Below are 24,750 nucleotides of genomic sequence, written 5' to 3'. Positions count from 1 at the left end.
CATTTCAGGCCGGGCACGGTGGCCTACACCTGTTATCCAGCACTTTGAGAGGCTGATGTGGGAGGATTGCTTGATCCCAGGAGTTCAAGACCAGTCTGGGTAACAAAGTGAGGCCCTGGCTCTGAAAAAAATGAAAAAAAAATAGCTGGGCATGATGGTGCACACCTATAGTCCCAGAAACACAGGAGGCTGAGGCAGGAAGATTGCTTGAGCCCAGGAGGTTGAGGCTGCAGTGAGCCATGATGGTGCCACTGCACTTCAGCCTGGGTGACAGAGCGAGACCCTGTCTCAAAGAAAAACATTTTTTTTACATCACCCAATACAATATGCACGTGTACAACTGACCCAAACATTTTGCAAAACATTAGTCACTGTTACTACACAAGATACATTCTGAAATTATTTCCTAATCCCTGCTTGTGAAAAAGCTGGTTGCAACCCACAAAGATTGATTTCATGACTCATTTATAGGTCTCAGCCCACAGTTTGGAAACAGGACACCAATGTCAACATTTTATCAAACAAGATGTCTCTGTTTCAATTTTACTTATTGTGTCTTTAAGGCCATTTAACTGCCTACATATCACATCCTATGTAGTGGAGAAAATCTGGTCCCTGTGATAGACAATGAGAGACAGTTAACTGTTCTAGACTCTGTGGAAAAAAATAGTAAGGAAAATTCACCTCAGCTTTATGCTTCTACCGCCAGCGTCTGGGACTGATAAACTGGAGGGTTTCTGCACGGTAACCTTTGCTCTATCGTAGAATTTTTGAGAGAGTGAGGCAGACTTTTTTTTCAGCTCTTTCTTCCCATATACCTTCAAAGTTCTTTTAGTTTTAATTTTTGTTTGTTTCCTTCTCTTTGCATCATCTCCTTTCTCTGACTCCTCACAAAGAGATATTCAGATCCATAAAACAAAGACTTAAATTACTTACAATCTGGCCAGGCACGGTGGTTCATGCCTTGTAATCCCAGCACTTTGGGAAGCCAAGGCAGGAGGATCACTTGAGCCCAGGAGTTTCTTTTCTTTTTTTCTTTTTTTTTTTTTTTTTTTTTTTGAGACGGAGTCTCACTCTGTCACCCAGGCTGGAGTGCAGTAGCGCGACCTTGGCTCACTGCAACCTCCACCTCCCAGGCTCAAGTGATTCTCTTGCCAGAGTAACTGGGATTATAGGCACACCACCACACCCGGCTAATTTTTGTATTTTTAGTAGAGATGGGGTTTTGCCATGTTGGCCAGGCTGGTCTCGAACTCCTGACCTCAGGTGATCTGCCCACCTCAGCCTCCCAAAGTGCTGTGATTACAGGCATGAGCCACCACGCCTGGTCAAACCAGGAGTTTCAAACCACCATGGGCAACATAGGGTGACCCCATCTCTAAAAACAAAATAAATAATAAGCGGGCATGGTGGTGTATGACTGTAGTCCCAGCTACTTGGGAGGCTGAAGTGGGAGGCTTCCTTGAGCCTGGGATGTTGTGGCTGCAGTGAACCATGATCACACCTCTGCACTCCAGCCTGGGCCACAGAGCAAGACCCTGTCTCTAAAAAATATGCATATATATAATAAAATAAATTACTTAAGATCTATATCCTCCTTTAGTTGATGTTCTCTCAGCTAACAACCTCCAGGCCAGCTGTAGTCCCAGATATTCGGGAGGCTGAGGCAGGAGGATTATTGAGCCCAGGAGGGTGAGGCTGCAGTGAGCCATGATGGTGCCACTGCACTTCAGCCTGGGTGACAGAGTGAGACCTTGTCTCAAAAAAAATTTTTTTTTACATCACCCAGTACAATATGCACATGTACAACTGACCCAAACATTTTACAAAACAGTCACTGTTACTACATGAGATACATTCTGAAATTTTTTCCTAACAAGGGACACCAGGACAAATTGAGAGCAAAGGACGCAAGAACACACAAGAGAAGGTAAGTAGAAGAAAGGAGCAGGGGCAGCATCGTATGGGCCAGCGCTGGTTGAATTCGCTGGCTATTCCTTCCCGAGAGGGCTCTCTGCTAGGCTGGCAAAGGCTGGTGAGAAAGCCAGCTCTGCGCTCTGCCCTGTGCTGGCCACTTTCACCTGGTGCTTTGTACCCTGCGGCAGCCCTGGGCTCAGGGCAGGTGGGAGGGATTGTACTTTCCTTTCACTTTCTCAGGACGCCAAACCTGACACCTGGGGCCAGAACTACACTTCCCACCAAGCAGCGAGGCAGGAGGAAGAAGGGGGCACTGAGGGCTGAAAAGGAAAACCAGAAGAAAGAGAAAACATTACGTGCTGACCAGCAGAGGTGAGAGAGCCGGACAGGTAAGTGACAGGTGAACCAGGAAGGCGAAGGTTGCGGGATGCCGGCGGGAGGACATCATCGGGGTGGACGCTGCCTGTGTCTCCCGGCAAGGCTTGTAAGCTAAATGAAAGGGGGCTTTTGTGGAAACCCTGAGGACTCCGGAGGGTGAGGGGAGACATGGAAGTAAAGTCTCAGCTCAAGTTACAGTGATAAGACCAAGACACCGGAAGTGGAATGGCTGTCTTTAGTTGAAAAGTCAGACAGGAAAAAAGTGGTTTGCTTGTGTCTGTTGTCTGCTGGATCATCTACCCACATTGATTTCAGAGAGGTCCAAGAGAGGTATGGGATCCTTCTTCATCGCCTTAAAGCCCTGGGTTTTTGCATGCAGATTGGACACTTGAGTGCATTTTACCTTGTGTGATGAGACAGACTGTCCTTGTCTATGACTTTAGAGAAAACCAGGGTAAAACAGAGAAGAGTGAAGAAGGATGTCACAAGGCAGGGGCAATTTGCAGCCCATCAGATGTGATCATTAAGTGGGATCAGGTTTCAGTTACTTTTAGAGCTATTGGATGAGGAGTCCGAACACACTCTCATGAAGAACAGTTAAAGAAGATGGAGATATTCTCCTCGGGGGGATATTCTTGCTGCTTCAAATATCTGATGGGCTGTCATGTGGAAAAGGAATGTGATGGGTCTTGGCAGAGTAAGGATAGCACTGAGCTAGACAGATGGAAACCTCATGGAGGGAGGTGTCAATCCCACAGAAGTGAGAACTGCCCAGTGTAAAATGGAAATTTTTCAGGAGGTAGTCAGTTCCATGTGATCAGAGATATTGAAGCATAGGTGGACATTTAAGCCAGGGATGCTGATGATGGGAGTAAAGTTTCAGGTAGGTGACTTGGTCAATTGGTGTTTTCCAAGCCTGGCTCCTCATCAGAATCACCTGGGGAAGAGACAGCATGAGAGAGAGGAGGGGAGGGGAGGGGAGAGAGAGAGGTTTTTGGTTTTGTGTTTTTGTTTGTTTGTTTGTTTGTGTTTTGAAATGGAGTTTCGCTCTTGTTGCCCAGGCTGGACTGCAATGGTGCGATCTTGGCTCACTGCAACCTCTGCCCTCTGGGTTCAAGCCATTCTCCTGCCTTAGCCTCCCCTGTAGCTGGGATTACAGGTGCATGCCACCACACCCGGCTAATTTTTTGTATTTTTAGTAGAGATGGGGTTTCACCATGTTGGCCAGGCTGATCTTGAACTCCTGACCTCAAGTGATCCACCTGCCTTAGCCTCCCAAATTGCTGGGATTACAGGTGTGAGCCACTGCACCTGGCCTATTTCTTATGATTTTAATAAAGATGGGCTGGGGGTTGGGGGGGCGGTGGGGAGTCTCATTATGTTGACCAGACTACTTTCAACCTCCTGGTATCAAGTGATCCTTCTGCCTCAGCCTCCCAAAGTGCTGGGATTACAGGCATGAGCGACTGCGCCTGGCACAGTAAACGTATTTTAAAGTTAAAAACACAAAACACAAAACCTGGCCCGGTGCAGTTTTGAGATCATACCACTGCACTCCAACCTGAGTGACAGAGCAAGACTCTGTCTCAAAAAAAAAAAAAAAAAAGAATACTAAGAAATAATTTTTAAAAGAACAAGGTAAAATTAGTTTAGCAAGTCTGGGATGAACTCCAAAAATATATTTTTTCAATGATATTCCCAGATAATTCTGACCATCAGTTAGTTTGTGAAACACTGTCATTAGAAACCTTTATTTTCCAGCCAGACACTGTGGCTCATGCCTGTAATCTCAACACTTTGGGAGGCCGAGGTGGGCAGATCGCCTGAGGTCAGATGACTGGAGTTCATAACCAGCCTGCTCAACATCGTGAAACCCCGTATTGACTAAAAATACAAAAATTAGCTGGGCCCGGTGGCAGGCGCCTGTAATCCCAGCTACTTGGGAGGCTGAGGCAAGATAATCGCTTGAATCAGGGAGGCCGAGGTTGCAGTGAGCCAAGATCACACCATTGCACTCCAGTCTGGGCAAGAAGAATGAAACTCTGTCTCAAAAAAAAAAAAAGAAGGAAATATATATTTTTCAATGATACTCGCAGATAATTCTGATAATCAGTTAGTTTGTGAAACACTGTCATTAGAAACCTTAATTTTCCGGCAGTGCGTGGTGGCTCAGGCCTGTAATACCGGCACTTTGGGAGGCTGAGGTGGGTAAATCGCTTGAGGTCAGGCATTCGAGACCAGCCTGACCAACATGGTGAAACCCTGTCTCTACTAAAAATACAAAAATCAGCTGGGTGTGGTGGTGCAGGTCTATAGTCCCAGCTACTCGGGAGGCTGAGGCAGGAGAATCATTTGAACTGGAAGGCAGAGGTCACAGTGAGCTGAGATCATGCCATTGCACTCCAGCCTGGGCGACAGAGCAAGACTCTGTCTCAAAAAAAAGGAAAAAGAAAAAAAAAAACCTTTGGTAAAACATGCCATAACCAGCCTTTGGTAAAATATGCCATAACATTATAGCCATGATTTTAATTTTGAATATTCTCAAAATCCTAATTTCCTGGTTGAAAAAATTAGGCTCCAAACAAGACAAAAAGGCCATGTCACTCTTCTCCAAGCTGACTTACCAATCACCGCTCATCAGTCCTTGTTGCTGGCTGCCTGGATGGTCAGCATTTTTGTTTTTGGTTTTTTTTTTGAGATGGAGTTTCACTCTTGTTGCCCAGGCTGGAGTGCAATGGCGTGATCTCAGCTCACTGCAACCTCCGCCTCCTGGGTTCAAGGGATTTTCCTGCCTCAGCCTCCCAAGTAGCTAGAATTACAGGCATGAGCCACCACACCCAGGCGGTTTAATATTTTTAGTAAAGACGGGGTTTCTCCATGTTGGTCAGGCTTGTCTCGAACTCCCAACCTCAGGTGATCCATCCACCTCAGCCTCCCAAAGCGCTGGGATTACAGGCATGAGCCACCGTGCCTGGCCTGGATGGTCAGCCTTATAGCAGTTGGGAGTCTTTCTCCCCAGGTAAAATTGACACTGGTGGGATGTCCAATGGCAGGTGAGTCACTGCTGTAGGCATTTCCTCGGCCATCCTCCTGCTTTCCAGGCACTCTGATGGAGCATGTGGCACCTCATCTCTAGGCCTAGGATATATCACTGCTTTTATCTGATGGTGTTGACCGTCCACTGGACCCACCAGAGAATGGCAGTAGAAACTCTTTATTCCAAGAGCACCCCTAAAGTAAGATCAACACATGTAGGGTAGATGTTTGCTTATGGGGGCAACTCCTCTGTGCCTAACTAGCATCATTAGCATCATCCTCTCAGAAGGATGTAGTGCTGTGAAGGTAATGACCTCCCTCCGTCTTGTCTTGTACTGGATCCCCAGTTCCTGGTGCTGAATTCCATCCTTTCTACTAAGCTCTGTTCTAGGTGGCAAGAACCATGCACTTCTCCGGCTCAGCCAGGGCAGCAGATGAGAACTTTGACTATCTGTTCAAGATTATCCTCATTGGGGATTCCAATGTGGGGAAGACGTGTGTGGTGCAGCATTTCAAGTCTGGAGTCTACACGGAGACACAGCAGAACACGATTGGAGTGGACTTTACCGTGCGCTCCCTTGATATTGATGGCAAGAAAGTGAAGGTCAGAGGGCACTGGAACGGGACTGATTCCACCTTTTTTTTTTTTTTTTTGAGACGGAATCTTGCTTCGTTGCCCAGGCTGGAGTGCAGTGGTGCGATCTCGGCTCACTGCAAGCTCCACCTCCCAGGTTCACGCCATTCTCCTGTCTCAGCCTCCCAAGTAGCTGGGAGTACAGGTGCCCACCACCACGCCTGGCTAATTTTTTTTTTTTTTTTTTTTTTTTTTTTAGTAGAGACAGGGTTTCACCGTGTTAGCCAGGATGGTCTGGATCTCCTGACCTCGTGATCTGCCCACCTTGGCCTTCCAAAGTGCTGGGATTATAGGTGTGAGCCACCGCGCCCAGCCAGTTCCACCTTTTTTAGCCAGAATTCCCAACAACAAAGCACATGTCTAAGCGATAAAATATTTCAATACAAAACATGAAATCATACAAATAGTGGAAGAAAACATGGGAGTATTTATTTTTCTCATCATGGAATGGGAAAATCAGGCTTTAAATGAGACACGAATCCAGAAGCCAATAAAAAAAATATTGCTGAATCTAACTATGAAGCTCAAATTTATACATTTCTCTAACTATATAAAGGTCAAATTGGCTTTTATTTTTTTTTTTTTTTTGGCGGGGGGAGGGGATAGACAGGGCTTTTTGTTTTTGGTTTTTTGAGGCAGAGCCTCACTCCATCACCCAGGCTGGAGTCCAGGAGCTCAATTTCAGCTCACCGCAATCTCTGCCTCCTGGGCTCAAGCAATTCTCATGCCTCAGCATTCCAAGTAGCTGGATTTAAAGGTGCACACCACCACGCCTGGCTAAGTTTTGTATTTTTAGTAGAGATAGCGTTTCACTATGCCGGCCAGACTGGTCTCAAGGTCCTAACCTCAAGTGATCCACCTGCCTCTACCTCCCAAAGTGCTGGGATTACAGGTGTGAGCTACCACACCCAGCCTGAGACAGGGTCTTGTTCTGTCACCCAGGCTAAAGTCCAGTGGCATGATCACAGCTCACTCCAGCCTCCATCTCCCTGGCTCAAGTGATCCTCTCACCTCAGCCTCCTGAGTAGCTGGGACCACAGGTGCACCCCACCATGCCCAACTCATTTTTTAAATTTGTTGTAGAGACGGGATTTTCCTGTGTTGCTCAGGCCAGTCTCAAACTCCAGGGCTCAAATCCTCCCACTTCACCCTCCCAAAGTGCTGGGATTACAGGCATGAGCCACCATGCCTGTCCTTAAAAGGTCAAATGTTGGTCGGGCTGGGTGGCTCAAGCCTGTAATCCCAGCACTTTGGGAGGCCGAGACGGGTGGGATCACGAGGTCAGGAGATCGAGACCATCCTGGCTAACACGTGAAACCCCGCCTCTACTAAAAAATACAAAACTAGCCGGGCTGGCGGCGGCCTGTGGTCCCAGCTACCGGGAGGCTGAGGCAGGAGAATGGCGAACCCGAGGCGAGCTGTAGTGAGCTGGAGATCCCGCCACTGCACTCCAGCCTGGGCGACAGAGCCAGACTCAGTCTCAAAAAAAAAAAAAAAGGTCAAATGTTCTAGCGGCCAGGCAAGGTGGCTCACACTTATAAGCCTAGCACTTTGGGAGGCCGAGGCAGGTGGATCACTTGAGGTCAGGAGTTCAAGACCAGCCTGGCCAACATGTTGAAACCCTGTCTCTACTAAAAATACAAAAATTAGCCAGGCGTGGTGGCAGGCACCTGTAGTCCCAGCTACTCAGGAGGCTGAGGCACAAGAATCTCTCAAACCTGGGAGGCAGAGGTTACAGTGAGCCGAGATCATACCACTGCACTCCAGCCTAGGCGACAGAGTCTCAAAAAAAAAAAGAAGTCAAATTTTCTATGTACTCAAAAATGCCATAAACTGCCAGGCATGGTGGCTCACGCCTGTAATCCCAGCACTTTTGGAGGCCGAGGCAGGAGGATTACTCAAGGTCAGGAGTCCAAGACCAGCCTGGCCAACGTGGTGAAAACCTGTCTCTGGCCGGGCGCGGTGGCTCAAGCCTGTAATCCCAGAATTTTGGGAGGCCAAGATGGGCGGATCACGAGGTCAGGAGATCGAGACCATCCTTGGCTAACACACTGCAGTCCCCCGCCTCTACTAAGAAATACAAAAATAGCCGGGCGAGGTGGCGGTTTCGTAGTCCCAGCTACTCGGGAGGCTGAGGCCGGAGAATGGCGGAACCCGGGAGGCGGAGCTTGCAGTGAGCTGAGATCCGCCACGCACTCCAGCCTGGGTTACAGAGCCAGACCCGCCTCAAAAAAAAAAAGAAAATCTGTTTCTACTAAAAATACAAAATTAATTCACAAGTAGGGATGACGCCTGTATCCCAGCTGCTCGGGCTTAAGGCATGAAATTACTTCTGGAACCCAGGAGACAGAGGTTGCAGTGAGCCAACATCACACCATTGCACTCCAGTTTGAGTCAGCTTGGTGACTTGTCTCAAAAGATAATAATAAATAAAATTTAAAAATTTTTTTTTTTTTTGAGACGGGATCTGGCTCTGTCGCCAAGCTGGAGTGCAGGCCGGATCTCAGCTCACTGCAAGCTCACCGAAGCTTACCATTCTTCCTGCTCTCAGCCTCCGAGAAGGCTGGGACTACAGGCGCCTCGGCCGGCCGCCTCGCTAGTTTTGTATTTTTTAGTAGAGACGGGGTTTCACCGCGGTTAGCCAGGATGGTCTCATCTCCTGACCTCGCGGATCTGCCTCTCGCCTCCCCAAAGTGCTGGGATTACAGGCTTGAGCCACCGCGCCCGGCCTAAAAATTTAAAAATACCTCAAAGAAATCAACAGAAAGGACTAGATGAAGCAAGTAACAAAATCTCATTAATTATTAAATCTGGATGATAGGTGTATGAGGAGTTTTTTAAATTTTTTTTGAGACAGGGTCTCACTCTGTTGCCCAGATGGAGGGCAGTGGCGCATGATCTCAGCTCACTACAGCCTCGACCTCCTGTGCTCAAGGGATCCTCCTGCCCCAGTCTCCCAAGTAGCTGGGACTACAGGCATGCGCCGCCATGCCCAGCTAATTTTTGTATGTTTCATAGAGATGGGGTTTCACCATATTGCCAGACTGGTCTCAAACTCCTGAGCTTAAGCAATCCGCCACCTCAGCCTCCCAAAGTGCTGGGATCATAGGCATGAGCCACTGCACCCAGCCTCATTTTTCTATTATCTCTAGCTTTGGTGTATGGTTTGCAAACTTTCTCTAAAAAATAAATTTTATATAAATAGTGTGAGAATATGAAGAAATTGTTACCCTCAGACACTGTGAGAGGCTGTGTGAATTGGTGCTGCCGCTTGGGTGGCTAATTTGGGAGGCATTGTTGTGAGGACATTCCAGACATGAACAGCTTGAGTGTTCCTTTAAAATCAAAACAGTTCGGCCAATATTATCACCTTTGCCGGTGTTCAGATCCATGGGCAGGCTCAAAAGATGAGCCCCCAAATCTGGACCACGTGATGAATCAGGTGAAAAGGCAAAGAACACAAGACCCCAGGATAAAATAGGTCCGCCTCTTGGACAGCAGCATCCCTTCATTCAGGGCTGTCCAAGCTTCTGGTTTCCCTGGGCTATGTTGGAAGAAGAATTGTCTTGGGCCACACATAAATTACACTAACACTAACGATACCTGATGAGCTAAAAAAAAGAAAAAAAAATTGCAAAAAGATCTCATAATATTTTAAGAAAGTTTAAAAATTTGTGTTGGGCCACATTCCAAGCTGTCCTGGACCAAATGTGTCCCGCGGGTTGCAGGATGGACAAGTTTGTCTTAGATGGTCGTTCTCCAGCCAAGGAGGATACCCAAGTCATCTAGTGAAAAATTGAAAGAATAGATTCCTGTATCCTACTCCAGATCTATCGGGTCTGAATATCTAGAAGTGAGACCCAGAAAACTGTGTTTTTAAGACGATGTAGGTGAAGGAGTTCCCATTACCTGTGGGAACCCCTGATTTGGACTCCCCTTCCTGTCCTTCTCCAGATGCAGGTGTGGGACACAGCTGGCCAGGAGCGCTTTCGCACCATCACCCAAAGCTACTACCGCAGTGCCCACGCGGCCATCATCGCCTATGACCTCACCCGGCGATCCACGTTTGAGTCTGTCCCTCACTGGATTCATGAGATAGAGAAATATGGAGCAGCAAATTTGGTCATTATGCTGATTGGTATGGCATTTTTGAAGTTTTTAACTTTGGTTTACTCTCCTCTGAGGATGCTCAGCTTTCTGCGTGTTTCTGATGGCAGTGGAAAATGAAATCTTAGATGTACAAGTGATGGATAGGGCCCCAGAAAGTGCCTTTAAACTGGATCCCACCATGCCCAGTCCTTTTTTTTTTTTTTTTTAATTTTTGTAAAGATGGGGTTTTGCCTTGTTGCCCAGGCTGGTCTTGAACTCCCGGGCTCAAGTGATCCTCCTGCCTGGCCCTCCCAAAGTGCTGGGGTTACGGCATGAGTCACTGTGCCTGGCCCTTTATTTTTATTTTTGACAATCTCTACTGCAGAGTGAACAGGTGAGTTTTGTTTTTTACTTGTTTATGGGAATCTAGTAGGTATATATATATTTTTGGGGGGTACAAGTGAGTTTGTTTGTTTGTTTGTTTGTTTTTGAGACGGCGTGTTGCTCTGTCACCCAGTCTCGAGTGCAGTGGCGCGATCTCAGCTCATTGCAAGCTCCGCCTCCCAGGTTCACGCCATTCTCCTGCCTCAGCCTCCCGAGTAGCTGGGACTACAGGCGCCTGCCACCATGCCTGGCTAATTTTTTTGTATTTTTAGTAGAGATGGGGTTTCACCATGTTAGCCAGGATGGTCTCGATCTCCTGACCTTGTGATCCCCCCACCTTGGCCTCCCAAAGTGCTGGGATTACAGGCGTGAGCCACCGCTCCCGGCCACAAGTGGATTTTTAAAAAGAAAAAAGAAGAGTCAATTTATAAGTGTTTACCAATAATTTACATTAAAATACATAAACTAGGTGGGGCGCGGTGGCTCATGCCTGTAATCCCGCACTTTGGAGGGTGAGGCAGGTAAATTGCTTGAGCCTAGGAGATTGAGACCAGCCTGAGCAACATGGCAAAACCTCGTCTCTACAAAAAATAAAAAAAATTAGCTGAATGTGGTGGTGTGCACCTGCAGTCCCAGCTACTCAGGAGGCTAAGGAGGGAGGTTTGCTTGAGCCCAGCAGGCAGAGGTTGCAGTGAGCTGAGATCATACCATTGCACTCCATATGGGTATCCAGTTTTCCCAGCACCATCTATTTTTTGAGACGTGAGTCTCTGTCGCCTCGGCTGGAGGCAGTGGCCAGATCTCTGCTCACTGCAAGCCTCGCCCGGTTCACGCCATTCTCCTCGCCTCAGCCTCCCGAAAGTAGCTGGACTACAGACGCCTCACACCTCGGGCCTCGGGCTAGTTTTTTGTATTTCTTTTTTTTTTTTTTTTGTATTTAATAGAGACTTGGGTTTCACCATGCTAGCCAGGATGGTCTCTGGATCTCCTGACCTCATGATCCGCCCGTCTCGGCCTCCCAAAGTGCTGGGATTACAGGCTTGAGCCACCGCGCCCGGCCCAGCACCATCTATTGAAGAGACTGTCCTTTCTCCAACATGTGTTCTTAGCACCTTTGTTGAAAGTGACTTTATTGTAGATGTATGGATTTATTTCTGGATTCCGTAATCTGTTCCATTGGTCTATGTGTCTGTTTTTATTAGTACCACACTGTTTTGGTTACTATAGTTCTATAGTATAATTTGAAGTCAGGCAATGTGATTCCTCGAGGTTGGTTCTTTTTGCTCAGGATATCTTTGGCTATTCTGAGTCTTTCATGGTTCCATATAAATTTTAGGATAATCTTTTCTATTTCTGTGATGAATGTCTTTGGGCCAGGTGTGGTGGTTCATGCCTGTAATCCCAGCACTTTGGGAAGCTGAGGCAGGAGGATAGCTTGAGACCATCCTGGTCAACATAGTGAGACCTCATCTCTACAAAAACTAAAACAAAATAAAATAGTGAGATGTGGTGGCACAGGCCTATAGTCCCAGCTACTTGGGAGGTTGGGGTGGGGGGATCACTTGAGCCCAGGAATTTGAGGCTGCAGGGAGCTGTGATCATACTGCACTCCAGCCTGGGTGAGAAAGCAAAACCTGGTCTCTTAAAAATAAATAAATAAATAAATAATAAAAGGAAACAGTTATGTCGTAGTAGAGCAAAGATGGGAGAGCTGTGCCATGGCATACAAAGGGCCAGAGTGGACAGGCAGGTGCAGCCCATGCCCTCCAGGGGCAGAAGGAAACTCAGCAATGGTGACTCCTAGAGAAGGGCGGAATAGCACGCATCTCACTTGGGAATGAAGCAGTTCTAAGCTACATGCGGTTTCCCCAGGAATGTGGACCAGATCTACCTTTTTTTTTTTGAGATGGAGTCTCACGCTGTGTCACCCAGGTTGAGTGCAGGAAGGATCTCGCTCACTGCAAGCCCGCTCTCCCAGGTTCAGGCCATTCTCCCTCACCAGCCTCCTCCTCGGTAGCTGGGACTACAGGCGCCGGGCCACCACGCCTCGCTAGGTTTTGTATTTTAGTAGAGACGGGGCTCACTGCTAGCCAGGATGGTCTCTGATCTCTGACTCGTGATCCGGCCTACTGCCTCCCAAAGTGCTGGGATTACAGGCTTGAGCCACCGCGCCCGGCCCCAGATCTACCTTTTTATTAAGGTCATGCATCTCTAGGACACAATGGAGGCAGTTCTTCCTCGGGGCTGAAGGGAAAGCTGTCCAACCTCAGGTGCCTCCCTCTGTGCTACCTTCTCTCTTTTTGAGACGGAGTCTTGCTCTGTTGCCCAGGCTGGAGTGCAGTGACGTGACCTTGACTCACTGCAATCTCTGCCTCTCAGGTTCAAGCAATTCTCCTGCCTCAGCCTCCCGAGTAGCTGGGATTACAGGCTTCCACCACCACCCTCAGCTAATGTTTGTATTTTTAGTAGAGACAGGATTTCACCATGTTGGCCAGGCTGGTCTGGAACTCCCGACCTCAGGTGATCCACCCACCTCGGCCTCCTAAAGTGCTGGGATTACAGGCATGAGCCACCACACCTGGCCCCACTGTGCTATCTTTGAAGGCAGCTCCCTGTCTCCAGCCCACAAGCCCCCAGCTGCCTCTCCCCCAGCCAGCTCCATCTTTAACTAGTCACTCTGTGAAACAGATGCATCAGAGAAGGGTGACAGATGCCAGGATGTCGCAGGATTTCCAGGAGTCTCAGAATGTTTTCTTGGTATTTTTACCCTAGTCTGTCTTTCATAACAACCATCTCTGCCTCACTTCTTCCTCGGTTCTAGAAATACCCCCAAAGATGACCTGGAGTGTTGCAGTCTCCCAGTTGATAAGGTGTCCCTGTCAGAGGGCTGACACAGGGGCCTTCCTGTTTTCTGTACGTGGCCTCCCCACCTGAATCCAGAAAAATTTATGTCATCCCTCACGGAAGTGTCCCTGCACATATTGCCTCATACACGTGCTTCTTTCTGTCTCAGAAGTTTATCCCCAGCTCCTTGAAGCCACTTCGTCAGCACAGGAATGACCCCGGTGTCAGTGGTTGATTGCATGTTGATTTGTACAGCTCTTCCTCCTCTAGCTGGCCACAGGGGGCCCGGCTCCTCCTAATGGCCCCATGTAAAACCCTCAAAGGCCCCCATTTCCCTTAGAATAATGCACATATTCCTGAACATGGTTCATAAGGTACTTCAGATCCTAGCCCTGCTTTCTTCTGGGCATGGCTGGCTTCCCATCTTTCTCCCACCCCCACTCCATCGCAGCAAGGGCTTTAGGAGGTGACCTCATTTTTTATTTATTTATTTATTTTTTAATTTTTTTTTTGAGATAGGGTCTTGCTCTGTTGCCCAGGCTGGAGTGCAGTGGTGCAGTCTCGGCTCACTGCAACCTCTGCCACCAGGGTTCAAGTGATTCTCTTGCCTCAGCCTTCCAAGCAGCTGGGATTACAGGCACCTGCCACCATGCCTGGGTAATTTTTGGATTTTTAATAGAGACAGAGTTTCACCGTGCTGGACAGACTGGTCTCAAACTCCTAACCTCAAGTGATCCATCCGCCTCGGCCTCCCAAAGTACTGGGATTACAGGCGTGAGCCACCGCGCCCGGCAAGCCGACCATTTTTTATAGGTTATCCTGGATGCTCTGTCTCATAACTTTCTTCAGCATCTGATATTTGTCCCTCTAAGGATCTTAGCCAAACCTTCTGCTTAAAGTCCTGTTATATTTACAGGTCCACAGTCAACAAAAACCCTCAGCAGGGTTTTTTCCAAATATTTCAGAGTTCAGAATTTGTCAGATTTTAGAAAAGTGTACTCTGTGTTATATAACACCCTCAGCAGGGTCTGGGCCAATGCCCCATGGCCAAATACATTACTATTTATGCAGTCAAATGTATAAATAGTCATACAGAACAGATTGAATAAAATCTTCAAGGCCGGGCGCAGTGGCTCACGCCTATAATCCCAGCACTTTGGGAGGCCGAGGTGGGCGGATCACTTGAAGTTAGGAGTTTGAGACCAGCCTGGCCAACATGATGAAACCCTGTCTCTATTAAAAATACCAAAAAAATCAGCCAGGCATGGTGGTGAGTGCCTGTAGTCCCAGCTACTTGAGAGGCTGAGGCATGAGAATCGCTTGAACCCAAGAGGCGGAGGTTGCAGTGAGCCAAGAGCGCGCCACTGCACTCCAGCCTGGGTGACAGAGCGAGATTCTGTCTCAAACAAATAAATAAATAAATAAATAAAGAGTTGACTCAGTGGTATATGCTGTAGTCTCAGCTACTCCAGAGGCTGAGGTGGGCAGATCACTTGAGGCTAGGAGTTCAAGGCTGAAGTGAACTATTATTGAGCCACTGTGCTCCAGCCTAGGTAACAGATGGAGACCCTATCTCTAAAAAAAAATAATAATAAAACAAAAAAAGTCAAAATGCACAGATGGAGCGGGATGCAGGGAGTAGATCAGATTCCTGGCTGCAGAGGTTCCTTTTCCCACCACATCCCTTCCTCCACCAGGGGCTCTCATTCCTTTCTTCTAGAAGCAGAGCTCAGCCCTGAGCTTCAGGCTCACCAGCTAAAAACACGCGCATGCTTCTCCTGAAGGTGCGCGCTATACGAGTTTCCTGTGGCTGCTGTAACCAGCTGCCACAAGCTGGGGGCTGAAAACAGCAGATGTGTTCTCCCGCTGTTCTGGAGGCTACAAGTCTGAAATCAGTCCTGCGGGGCTGAAATGGAGGTGTTAGCAGGGCCGTGCCCCTCTGGACACTCTAGGGGAGACTCGGTCCCTCACCTCCTCTGGTTTCTGGTGCAATCTTTGGCTTTGTGTGCCTCTGCCTTCACATCACCTTCTCCTCCCTGTATGGGATCAAGGCTCCTTCTGCCTCCACCTTGTAAGGATACTTGCGATTGCATTCAGGGCCTGCCCAGGTAATCCAGAATAATCCCCCCATCTCAAGATCCTCAAATTAATCACACCTGCAAAGACCCTGTTAGCATTGACAGCTGCCTGAGGCTAGAGCCTGGTCTCCATGGGACCCCTTTCCCAGCCTACTGTAGCACTCAAATGTGCTAATGTCTGCTGAAAACGGTCTTGAATTGAAACTTCTTTGGGGATCATTATGATCTAAGTTCAGCTTTGACACTGAGCAAGTTGATGACAGTGACTATGGGAAAGGATTTTCAAAATCTTTTTTGTTGGGACATATTAAGTATATAAAGAAAAGTACACATTGATTTATCTCAAAGGGAACAGCTGAGCAAACACCAGCTGGGTCAAGACAGAGAATATTAAAGGCCGGGCGCGGTGGCTCAAGCCTGTAATCCCAGCACTTTGGGAGGCCGAGGCGGGTGGATCACAAGGTCAGGAGATCGAGACTATCCTGGCTAACATGGTGAAACCCCGTCTCTACTAAAAATACAAAAAACTAGCCGGGCGCGGTAGCGGGCGCCTGTAGTCCCAGCTACTTGGGAGGCTGAGGCGGGAGAATGGCGTGAACCCGGGGGGCGGAGCTTGCAGTGAGCCGAGATCGCGCCACTGCACTCCAGCCTGGGAGACACAGTGAGACTCCGTCTCAAAAAAAAAAAAAAAAGACAGAGAATATTGGCCGGGTGTGGTGGCTCATGTCTGTAGTCCTAGCACTTTGGGGGGCCGAGGCGGGCAGATTGCCTGAGCTCAGGAGTTCGAAACCAGCCTGGGCAACACAGTGAAACCCTGTCTCTACTAAAATACAAAAAAGAAAAGAAAATTAGCCAGGCATAGCGGCGTGCACCCGTAATCCCAGCTACTTGGGAGGCTGAGGCAGGAGAATTGCTTGCACCTGGGAGGCGGACGGTGTGATGAGCCAAGATTGCACCACTGCACTCCAGCCTGGGTGACAGAGACTCAGTCTCTAAAAAAAAAAAAAAGACAGAGAATATTGACTGCTTGTGGGCTCACACCTGTAACCCCAACACTTTGGGAGGCAGAGATGGGAGGATCTCTTGAGCCCAGGAGTTTGAGATCAGCCTGAGCAACACAGGAGACCTGATCTCTATAAAAAATTGCAAATTAGCTGCGCATGATGGCATGTGCCTGTAGTCCCAGCTATGAGGGAGCCTGAATTGGGAGGACTGCTTTAGCCCAGGAGGTAGCGTCTGCAGTGAGCTGTGATCACGCCACTGCACTCCAGCCTGGGTGACACAGTAAGACCCTGTCTCAGAAAAAAAAAAAAAAAAAAAAGAATATTGCCAGCCCACTCTCCACCCCCACCGGCTTTCACTTCATTACCCCCTACTCCTTCTGCCCCAAAGGCAAGTGCTTTTATGATAAATACTTCTTTGCTTTTTTCTTTTTTAATCATTTTACTACCTAAGCCCACATCCCTAAATACTGCAGTTTTGTTTTGTTTTGCTTTTTTTTTTTTTTTTTTGAGATGGAGTCTCACTCCATTGTCCAGGCCGGAGTGCAGTGCCATGATCTTGGCTCACTGCAAACTCTGCCTCCCAGGTTCAAGCGATTCTTATGCCTCAGACTCCCAAGTAGCTGGGATTACAGGCAGGTGCCACCATGCCCAGCTGATTTTTGTATTTTTAGTACATACAGGTTTTACTATGTTGGCCAGGCTGGTCTTGAACTCCCGACCTCAAGTGATCCACCCATCTCAGCCTCCCAAAGTGCTGGGATTACAGGCATGATCCACCATGCCTCGTCTTGTTTTGCTATTGTTTTGTACGTTATATATAAACAAAATCATACCTTTTTGCCTAAGTTTCTTTCCCTCGATATTGTTTATGAGTTTCATCCATTGTTGCATGTGGCTGTAATCTATTCTTTTGTATAATTTGTATACTATTCCTTTGCAAGAACACCCTACAGAGTATTTCTGTGTTCTGTTGGCAATGGACATTTGAGTTGTTTCTAGTTTGGGGCAACTAGGAAAATAATGCTGCTCTGAGCATTCTGGTACATGTTTATTGATGCCGATGGGCACACGGCTCTGTTGGGTAATACCCAGAAGCAAAATTGCATGGTCATGCCGCTCTAGATAATCTCAAACCACTTGCAGAGTAGTCGTTCTAGTCTGTACTCCCATCAGCAGCATGCGCGGGTTCCAGTTGTTCTACATCCTCACCAACATTTGGTGCTGTTAGTCCTTTTACTTCCATGCATCCTGAGAAGTGTGTCATGAGATCACTAGTGTTCTTCATTTGCACTTCCCTGTCTATTAATGAGATTGAACACCTTTCAGATGTGTGTTAGCTATTTGGATATCCTCTGTTGTGAAATACTTTTCAAGTCCAAGTCCCATTTTTCTGTTTGTTATCTTTTTCTTGTTAATTTCTAAGAGTAGCTTATATCTTCTGAAAATGAGTCTGTGTCAGTGTGGGTCCTCCAGGAAGCAGATGTTGGGACAGGATGAGATAGACATGCAAGAGATTTATTGGGAGAAACAGCAGTGAGGGATAAAGAAGAAGGAGCAGGGCTGGGCATGGTGGCTCATGCCTATAATCTCCTTGGGAGGAGCACTTTGGGAGGCCGAGGCAGGTGGATCACCTGAGGTCAGGAGTTCGAGACCAGCCTGTCCAACATGGTGAAACCTCGTCTCTACTAAAAATACAAAAAATAGCTGGGCGTGGTGGCAGGCGACTGTAATCCCAGCTGCTCAGGAGGCTGAGGCAGGAGAATCGCTTGAACCCAGGAGGCAGAGGTTGTGTGAGCTGAGATCGTACCCTTGCACTCCAGCCTGGGGGCAACAGAGCGAGACTCCATCTCAAAAAACAAATAAAAAAAAGAAGGAGCAGAAGGAGGCAGGGAGTCTTCTATGAGATGTAGACCTGCCCCTGGGAAGGAGAGAACGGAGGAAGGACAACTTTGTAGGTAGAAAGAGTCTTAGACTAAGCAAAACTCGAAGAAAGTTTAATTTTTCAGGCAATGGGGTGCTCAAAAGCCAAGGTTGCCTGATAGAGGAATCGAATCCTGCATCTTGCAGCGTGGTTGTGCATGAGTGCCTGCACGGTACGGGGGATGGGGTGCTATCCCCCCAGGGCACTGCACTCCGTCCTGCTGGGCTCTGTCACCTGCATTCCCTGCACTAGGCTCTCTTGAAGGAGGCCCCAGCCCTTGTCAGTTACATGTGTTGCAAACATCATCTTCCACCCTGTGGACTAACCTTTCCCTCTCTCTTCTTAAAAATACCTGAAGGAAGGAACATTTTGGTTTTTTTATGTTTTATTTTTTATAGATAGGGTCCAACTCTGTCACCCAGGCTGGAGTGCAATAGTGCCATCCTAGCTTACTGCAGCTTCGAACTCCTGGGCTGAAGCAATCCTCCTGCCTCAATCTTCCAAGTAGCTGGGACGACAGGCGCATTCCACCATGTGCAGTTAGGTTTTGATTTTGTTTTTGTTTTTGTTTTTGTTTGAGACAGAGTCTCGAACTGTGACCCAGATATACTGTGACCCACTGTGTATAGTGGCCCAATCTTGTCTCACTGCAACCTCCACCTCCTGGGTTCAAGCGAGTCTCATGCCTCAGCCTCCCAAGTAGCTGGGATTACAGGCATGTGCCACTACACCCAGCTAATTTTTGTATTATGAGTAAAGATGGGGTTTCACCATGTTGGCTAAGCTGGTCTCAAACTCCGGTCTCAAACTCCTGGCCTCAAGTAATCCACCGGCCTCAGGCTCCCAAAGTGCTGAGATTAGAGATGTGAGGCACCACGCCCAGCCCCAGCTAGTTTTTTTTTATGTTTTGTAGAGATGGGGCCTTGCTGTATTGCCCAGGCTGGTCTTGAATTCCTGGGCTCAAGTGATCCTCTTGCCTCAGCTTCCCAAACCACTGGGATTACAGGCATGAACTACTATACCCAGCCTTTTCCTCTCTTGGTGGTGTATTTTGGTGAACAGACACTCTTAATTTTAATATATTTCAATCTATTGATCTTTTCTTTAATAATGATTGCTTCCTGTGTCCTATTTAGGAAACTTTTTCTTAATTGAAATCATCAAGATTATATTACCTTTTAAAGTTTAATCGATTAATTATTATCATTACTCTGCCTTTTACATTTAGATCTGTGATCTACGTGTAATTGATTTTTTGTGTATGGTGAAAGGTATGGGTCAAAACTTTTTCATATAAAGATCTAATTGTCTCGGTACAGTTTACTAAAAAGGCAACCTTGGCCAGGCACAGTGGTTATTGCCTGTAATCCCAACACTTTGGGAGGCCGAGATGGGCTGATCACCTGAAGTCAGGAGTTCAAGACCAGCCTGGCCAACATGGTAAAACTCCATCCCTACTAGAAAAATACAAAAATTAGCTGGGCGTTGTGGTGGGTGCCTGTAATCCCGGCTACTTGGGAGGCGGAGGCAGGAGAATCACTTGAACCCAGGAGGTGGAGGTTGCAGTGAGCCGACATCGTGCCACTGCACTGTGGCACCATCTTTTTGTAGAGTACACATCATTTATACATGAGTTTGCTTCTGAGCTGTTTTTCCTCTCCATTGATCTTATTCATTCATGCTCTTGGGAGTGAAAATATCTTCAATATTACAATGGTTTATGACCCTCCAAAAGGCCATACACAGTACATCTGTGGTATTAAATTTTCATAGGCCAAGATCACTCCACTGAACTCCAGTCTGTGTAACAAAGTGAGACCCTGTCTCACACACACACACACACACACACACACAAATTTGCCATGTGTGGTGGTGTGTGCCTGTAGTCCTAGCTATTTGAGAGGCTGATTGCTTGAGCCCAGAACATTAACGTTGCAGTGACCTATGACCATGCTACTGCACTCCAGCCCAGGTGACAGGACAAGACCCTGTCTCAAAAAAAAAATGAATAAAGGCCAGGCACAGTGGCTCACGCCTGTAATCCCAGCACTTTGGGAGGCTGAGGTGGATGGAACACTTGAGGTCAGGAGTTCAAGACCAGCCTGGCAAACATGGTGAAACCCTGTCTTTCCAAAAAATACAAAAATTAGCCAGGCATGGGGGTGCACACCTGTAATCCCAGTTACTCGAGAGGCTGAGGCAGGAGAATCGCTTGAATCTGGGAGGTGGAGGTTGCAGTGAGCCAAGATCGCACCACTGCACTCCATCCTGGGCGACAGAACAAGGCTGTGCTCAAATTAATAAATAAATAAGGTGGATGGTTAAACAAATGTTGGTCCTTGGCTGGGTGTGGTGGCTCATGCCTGTAATCCCAACATGTAGGGAGGCCAAGGTGGGCAGATCAGCTGAGGTCAGGAGTTCAGGCCAGCCTTGAAACCCCGTCTCTACTAAAAATACAAAAGTTAGCTGGGCATGGTGGCGCACTCCTGGAGTCCCAGCTACTCAAGAGATGGAGGCAGGAGAATCCAGCCTGGGCAACAGAGAGACTATGTTTAAAAAAACAAAAAACAAAAAACAAGAAACCACAAATGTTGGTCCATGCATACTATTAAATACTACTCAGTAGTGAAAACCATTAGTGGTATGCAGAAAACAAACTACTGATTTATACAACAACTTGAATGGATCTCAAAGGAATTATGCTGAGTGAAAAAAAGATAATCTCAAAAGGTTACGTATATGAATCCATTTATATAATATTCTAGAACTAGAAGAGATTGGTGGTTAGCAGGGGCAGAGGACCGGGGGTGGTGAGAGTTATAAAGGAATAACATGAAAGAGATCCTTGTGAGAATGGAGCTGTTCAGTGCTTTGACTGTGGTGGTGATTAAAGAAATCTACGCATGTGATCAAATTGTGTATAATTATAAACATACACACAAATAAGTGCGTGGGACATTTATTCATTTCATAACAAGAAATCTTTTTATTTTTTATTTTTTAGAAAGAATTTTGTTCTTGTTGCCCAGGCTGGAGTGCAGTGGCACGATCTTAGTTCACTGCAACCTCCGCCTCCCAGGTTCAAGTGATTCTCCTGCCTCAGCCTCCTGAGTAGCTGGGATTACAGGCGCCCGGCACCACACCCAGCTAATTTTTTGTATTTTTAGTAGAGACAGGGTTTTTACCATGTTGGCCAGGCTGGTCTCGAATTCCTGACCTCAGGTGATCCACCCACCTTGGCCTCCCATAGTGCAGGGATTACAGGTGTGAGCCACCGCGCCTGGCCAATAAATTTTTTTTTTTTTTTTTTTTTTTTTTTTGAGACGGAGTCTCGCTCTATCGCCCAGGCTGGAGTGCAGTGGCCGGATCTCAGCTCACTGCAAGCTCCGCCTCCCAGGTTCACGCCATTCTCCTGACTCAGCCTCCCGAATAACTGGGACTACAGGCGCCTGCCACCTTGCCCGGCTAGTTTTTTGTATTTTTTTAGTAGAGGTGGGGTTTCACCATGTTAGCCAGGATGGTCTCGATCTTCTGACCTCGTGATCCGCCCATCTTGGCCTCCCAAAGTGCTGGGATTACAGGTTTGAGCCACCGCGCCCAGCCTAATTTTGTGTTTTTAGTAGAGATGGGGTTTCGCCATGTTGGTCAGGCTGGTCTTGAACTTCTGACCTCAGGTGATCCACCTGCCTTGGCTTCCCAAAGTGCAAGGATTACAGGCATGAGCCATCAAGCCTGGCCTCGTGACAAGAAATCTGATTAAAGTCTGTGGATAGCACCCATGTCAATTTCCTGATATTGATAACGTGCTATAGTTATACAAGATATTACCATTGGGGGAAACTGGGTGAAGGGTAAACTGGACCCCCCTTTCTCTCTCTCTCTCTCTCTCTCTCTGTGTATATATATGTATAGAGATGAAGGGGTGGCCTGCCCCTCCACACCTGTGGGTGTTTCTCGTTAGGTGGAACGAGAGACTTGAGAAAAGAAATGAGACACACAGACAAGGTATAGAGAAAGAGAAAGTGGGCCCAGGGGACCGGCGCTCAGCTTACAGAGGACCCATGACGGCACCGGTGTCTGAGTTCCCTTAGTATTTATTGATAATTATCTTTACCATCTTAAAGATAAGGGAGTGGCAGGACAATAGGATCATTGTAGGGAGGAAATCGGCAGTAAGACATATGAACAAAAATCTCTGTGACATGAATAAGTTTAAAGGAAAATGCTGTGCCTTGAGATGCATATGCAAACATCTCCATAAACCTTTTAGCAGCATTGTTTCAGTCTATCACATGGGGAGAAACCTTGGACAACACCTAGCTTTCCTAGGCAGAGGTCCCTGCGACGTTTGGCGTTTGGCCGTGTAGGTGTCCCTGGGTAGTTGAAATTAAGAGAATGGTGATGACTTTTAACCAGCAAGCTGCCTTCAGGCACTTGTTTAACAAAGACACATCCTGTACAGCCCAAAATCCATTAAACCTTGAGTCACCGCAGCACATGTCTCTTGCAAGGACAAGGTTGGGGGTAGGGTCACAGATTAACAGCATCTCAAATACAGGACAAAATGGAGTCTCTTATGTCTACTTCTTTCTATATAGACACAGTAACAGGCTGATCTCTCTTTCTTTTCCCCACATACTTTTTGTTCAGACATATTTGTGTTGGGTTAAAAAATAAAAAACAAATGGCTGGGCGCGGTGGCTCACGCCTGTAATCCCAGCACTTTGGGAGGTGGAGGTGGGCAGATCACAAGGTCAGGAGTTCGAGACCAGCCTGGCCAACATGGTGAAACCCTATCTCTACTAACAATACAAAAATTAGCCGGGCGTGGTGGCGCGTGCCTGTAATCCCAGCTAATCAGGAGGCTGAGGCAGGAGAATTGTTTGAACGCGGGAGGCGGAGGTTGTAGTGAGCTGAGACTGAGCCACTGCACTCCAGCCTGGTGACAGAGCAAGACTCCATCTCCAAAAAAGAAAAAAAAAAGTAAAAAATAAAGCGCACACACACACACACACACACACAACACAAAAAACCCAAAATGTTCTCTTGGAACTTTTGTTTATTCTTTTTTGGTTTTTTTTGTTTTTTTTTTTTTTTTGAGACAGGGTCTTTCTCTGTTGCTCGAGCTGGAGTTCAATGCCATGATCATGGCTCACTGCAGCTTCGATCTCCTGGGCATACTCCTGCCTCAGGCTTCCCCCCACCCCAAGTAACTGGGGCTACAGGTTCATGCCATCATGCCAGGCTAATTTTTTATTTTTAAATTTTTTATAGAGATGGAGTCTCACCGTGTTGCCCAGGCTGGTCTCAAAAACCTGGGCTCAAGCAATTTTCCCACCTCAGCCTCCCAAAACGTTGTCATTACAGGTGTGAGCCACCATGCTTGGCCCTTACTTAATTTCATATCATTTGTTTGTTACCAATTACACAATTTGGAAGATGTGAAAAAAATGCCAGAATTAACACACAGTACCATATCTATAAAGCAAAGTCTGCCTGAGGCAGTTTCACAGTGCCAGTTATGGGACCGTGGTAAACTTCAGAGAAGTTGTCCCTGTTTTCACAGCAGACAAGACCCTTGTAGCCTCTAATTCAGGGAAACTGGTAAATTTTATGGATCCCTTTCAAGCGCACACTGTAATTTGAACAGAAGCAAAGGCTGGTTAATTACAGGTCGATGGTTTTCAGTGACTATGTTCTCCTGTTGTGTAACTTGTTGGTAGGACAATTTCAATGGTAAATAATCCCATAAAGTGCACGATCCCAGAAATTGATGAGATTTTCAGAATATTGATTGGAATTGATGTGCAGATAAATGCAGGTAGATTGATGTGTGTCATTAGGGTTGTATTTGTTCGTCAAGTTTTGTGTTCCTTCTTTTGAGTGTGTAATTTTTTTTTTTTTTTGATTACAGGCATGAGCCACTGCATCTGGCCTTGAGTGTGTAATTGAAACATACATTTTTGGGGCCGGGCGCGGTGGCTCAAGCCTGTAATCCCAGCACTTTGGGAGGCCGAGACGGGCGGATCACGAGGTCAGGAGATCGAGACCATCCTGGCTAACACGGTGAAACCCCATCTCTACTAAAAAAATACAAAAAACTAGCCGGGCGAGGTGGCGAGCGCCTATAGTCCCAGCTACTCGGGAGGCTGAGGCAGGAGAATGGCGTAAACCCGGGAAGCGAAGCTTGCAGTGAGCTGAGATCCGGCCACTGCACTCCAGCCTGGGCAGACAGAGACAGACTCTGTCTCAAAAAAAAAAAAAAAAAAAGAAACATACATTTTTGTCCAGGCGCGGTGGCCAAATCCCAGCACCTTGGGAGGCCAAGGCAGGCAGATCATTTGAAGTCAGGAGTTCGATATCAACCTTCCCAACATGATGAAACCCTGTCTCTACAAAAAATACAAAATTTAGCCAAGCATGTTGGCACACACCTGGAATTTTTTTTTTTTTTTTTTTTTTTTT

General features: G+C 47.2%; 1 protein-coding gene across 3 annotated transcripts in view; it reads left to right on the top strand.

Annotated features, from left to right (window-relative positions):
• RAB19 (RAB19, member RAS oncogene family) overlaps nucleotides 1–24,750 on the top strand; it is a 42,548-nt gene that overhangs the window by 3,312 nt on the left and 14,486 nt on the right. The window contains exons 2-4 of one of the 3 annotated variants that reach the window (XM_031665107.1): nucleotides 1,881–2,306; nucleotides 5,712–5,935; nucleotides 9,920–10,103. In XM_031665107.1, the coding sequence (XP_031520967.1) occupies nucleotides 5,735–5,935; nucleotides 9,920–10,103 (385 nt within the window). In that variant the 5' untranslated portion in view covers nucleotides 1,881–2,306; nucleotides 5,712–5,734. Of the gene's footprint in view, nucleotides 1–1,501; nucleotides 2,307–5,711; nucleotides 5,936–9,919; nucleotides 10,104–24,750 lie in introns of those variants that run through there. The other 2 variants (XM_031665108.1, XM_031665106.1) reach the window with 2 other exon arrangements.

Source organism: Papio anubis, chromosome 4, assembly GCF_008728515.1.
Source record: "Papio anubis isolate 15944 chromosome 4, Panubis1.0, whole genome shotgun sequence".
Lineage (NCBI taxonomy): Eukaryota > Metazoa > Chordata > Mammalia > Primates > Cercopithecidae > Papio > Papio anubis.
The sequence above is the reverse complement of the archived record's forward strand: the minus strand, read 5'-3'. Positions and strand labels throughout refer to the sequence as shown.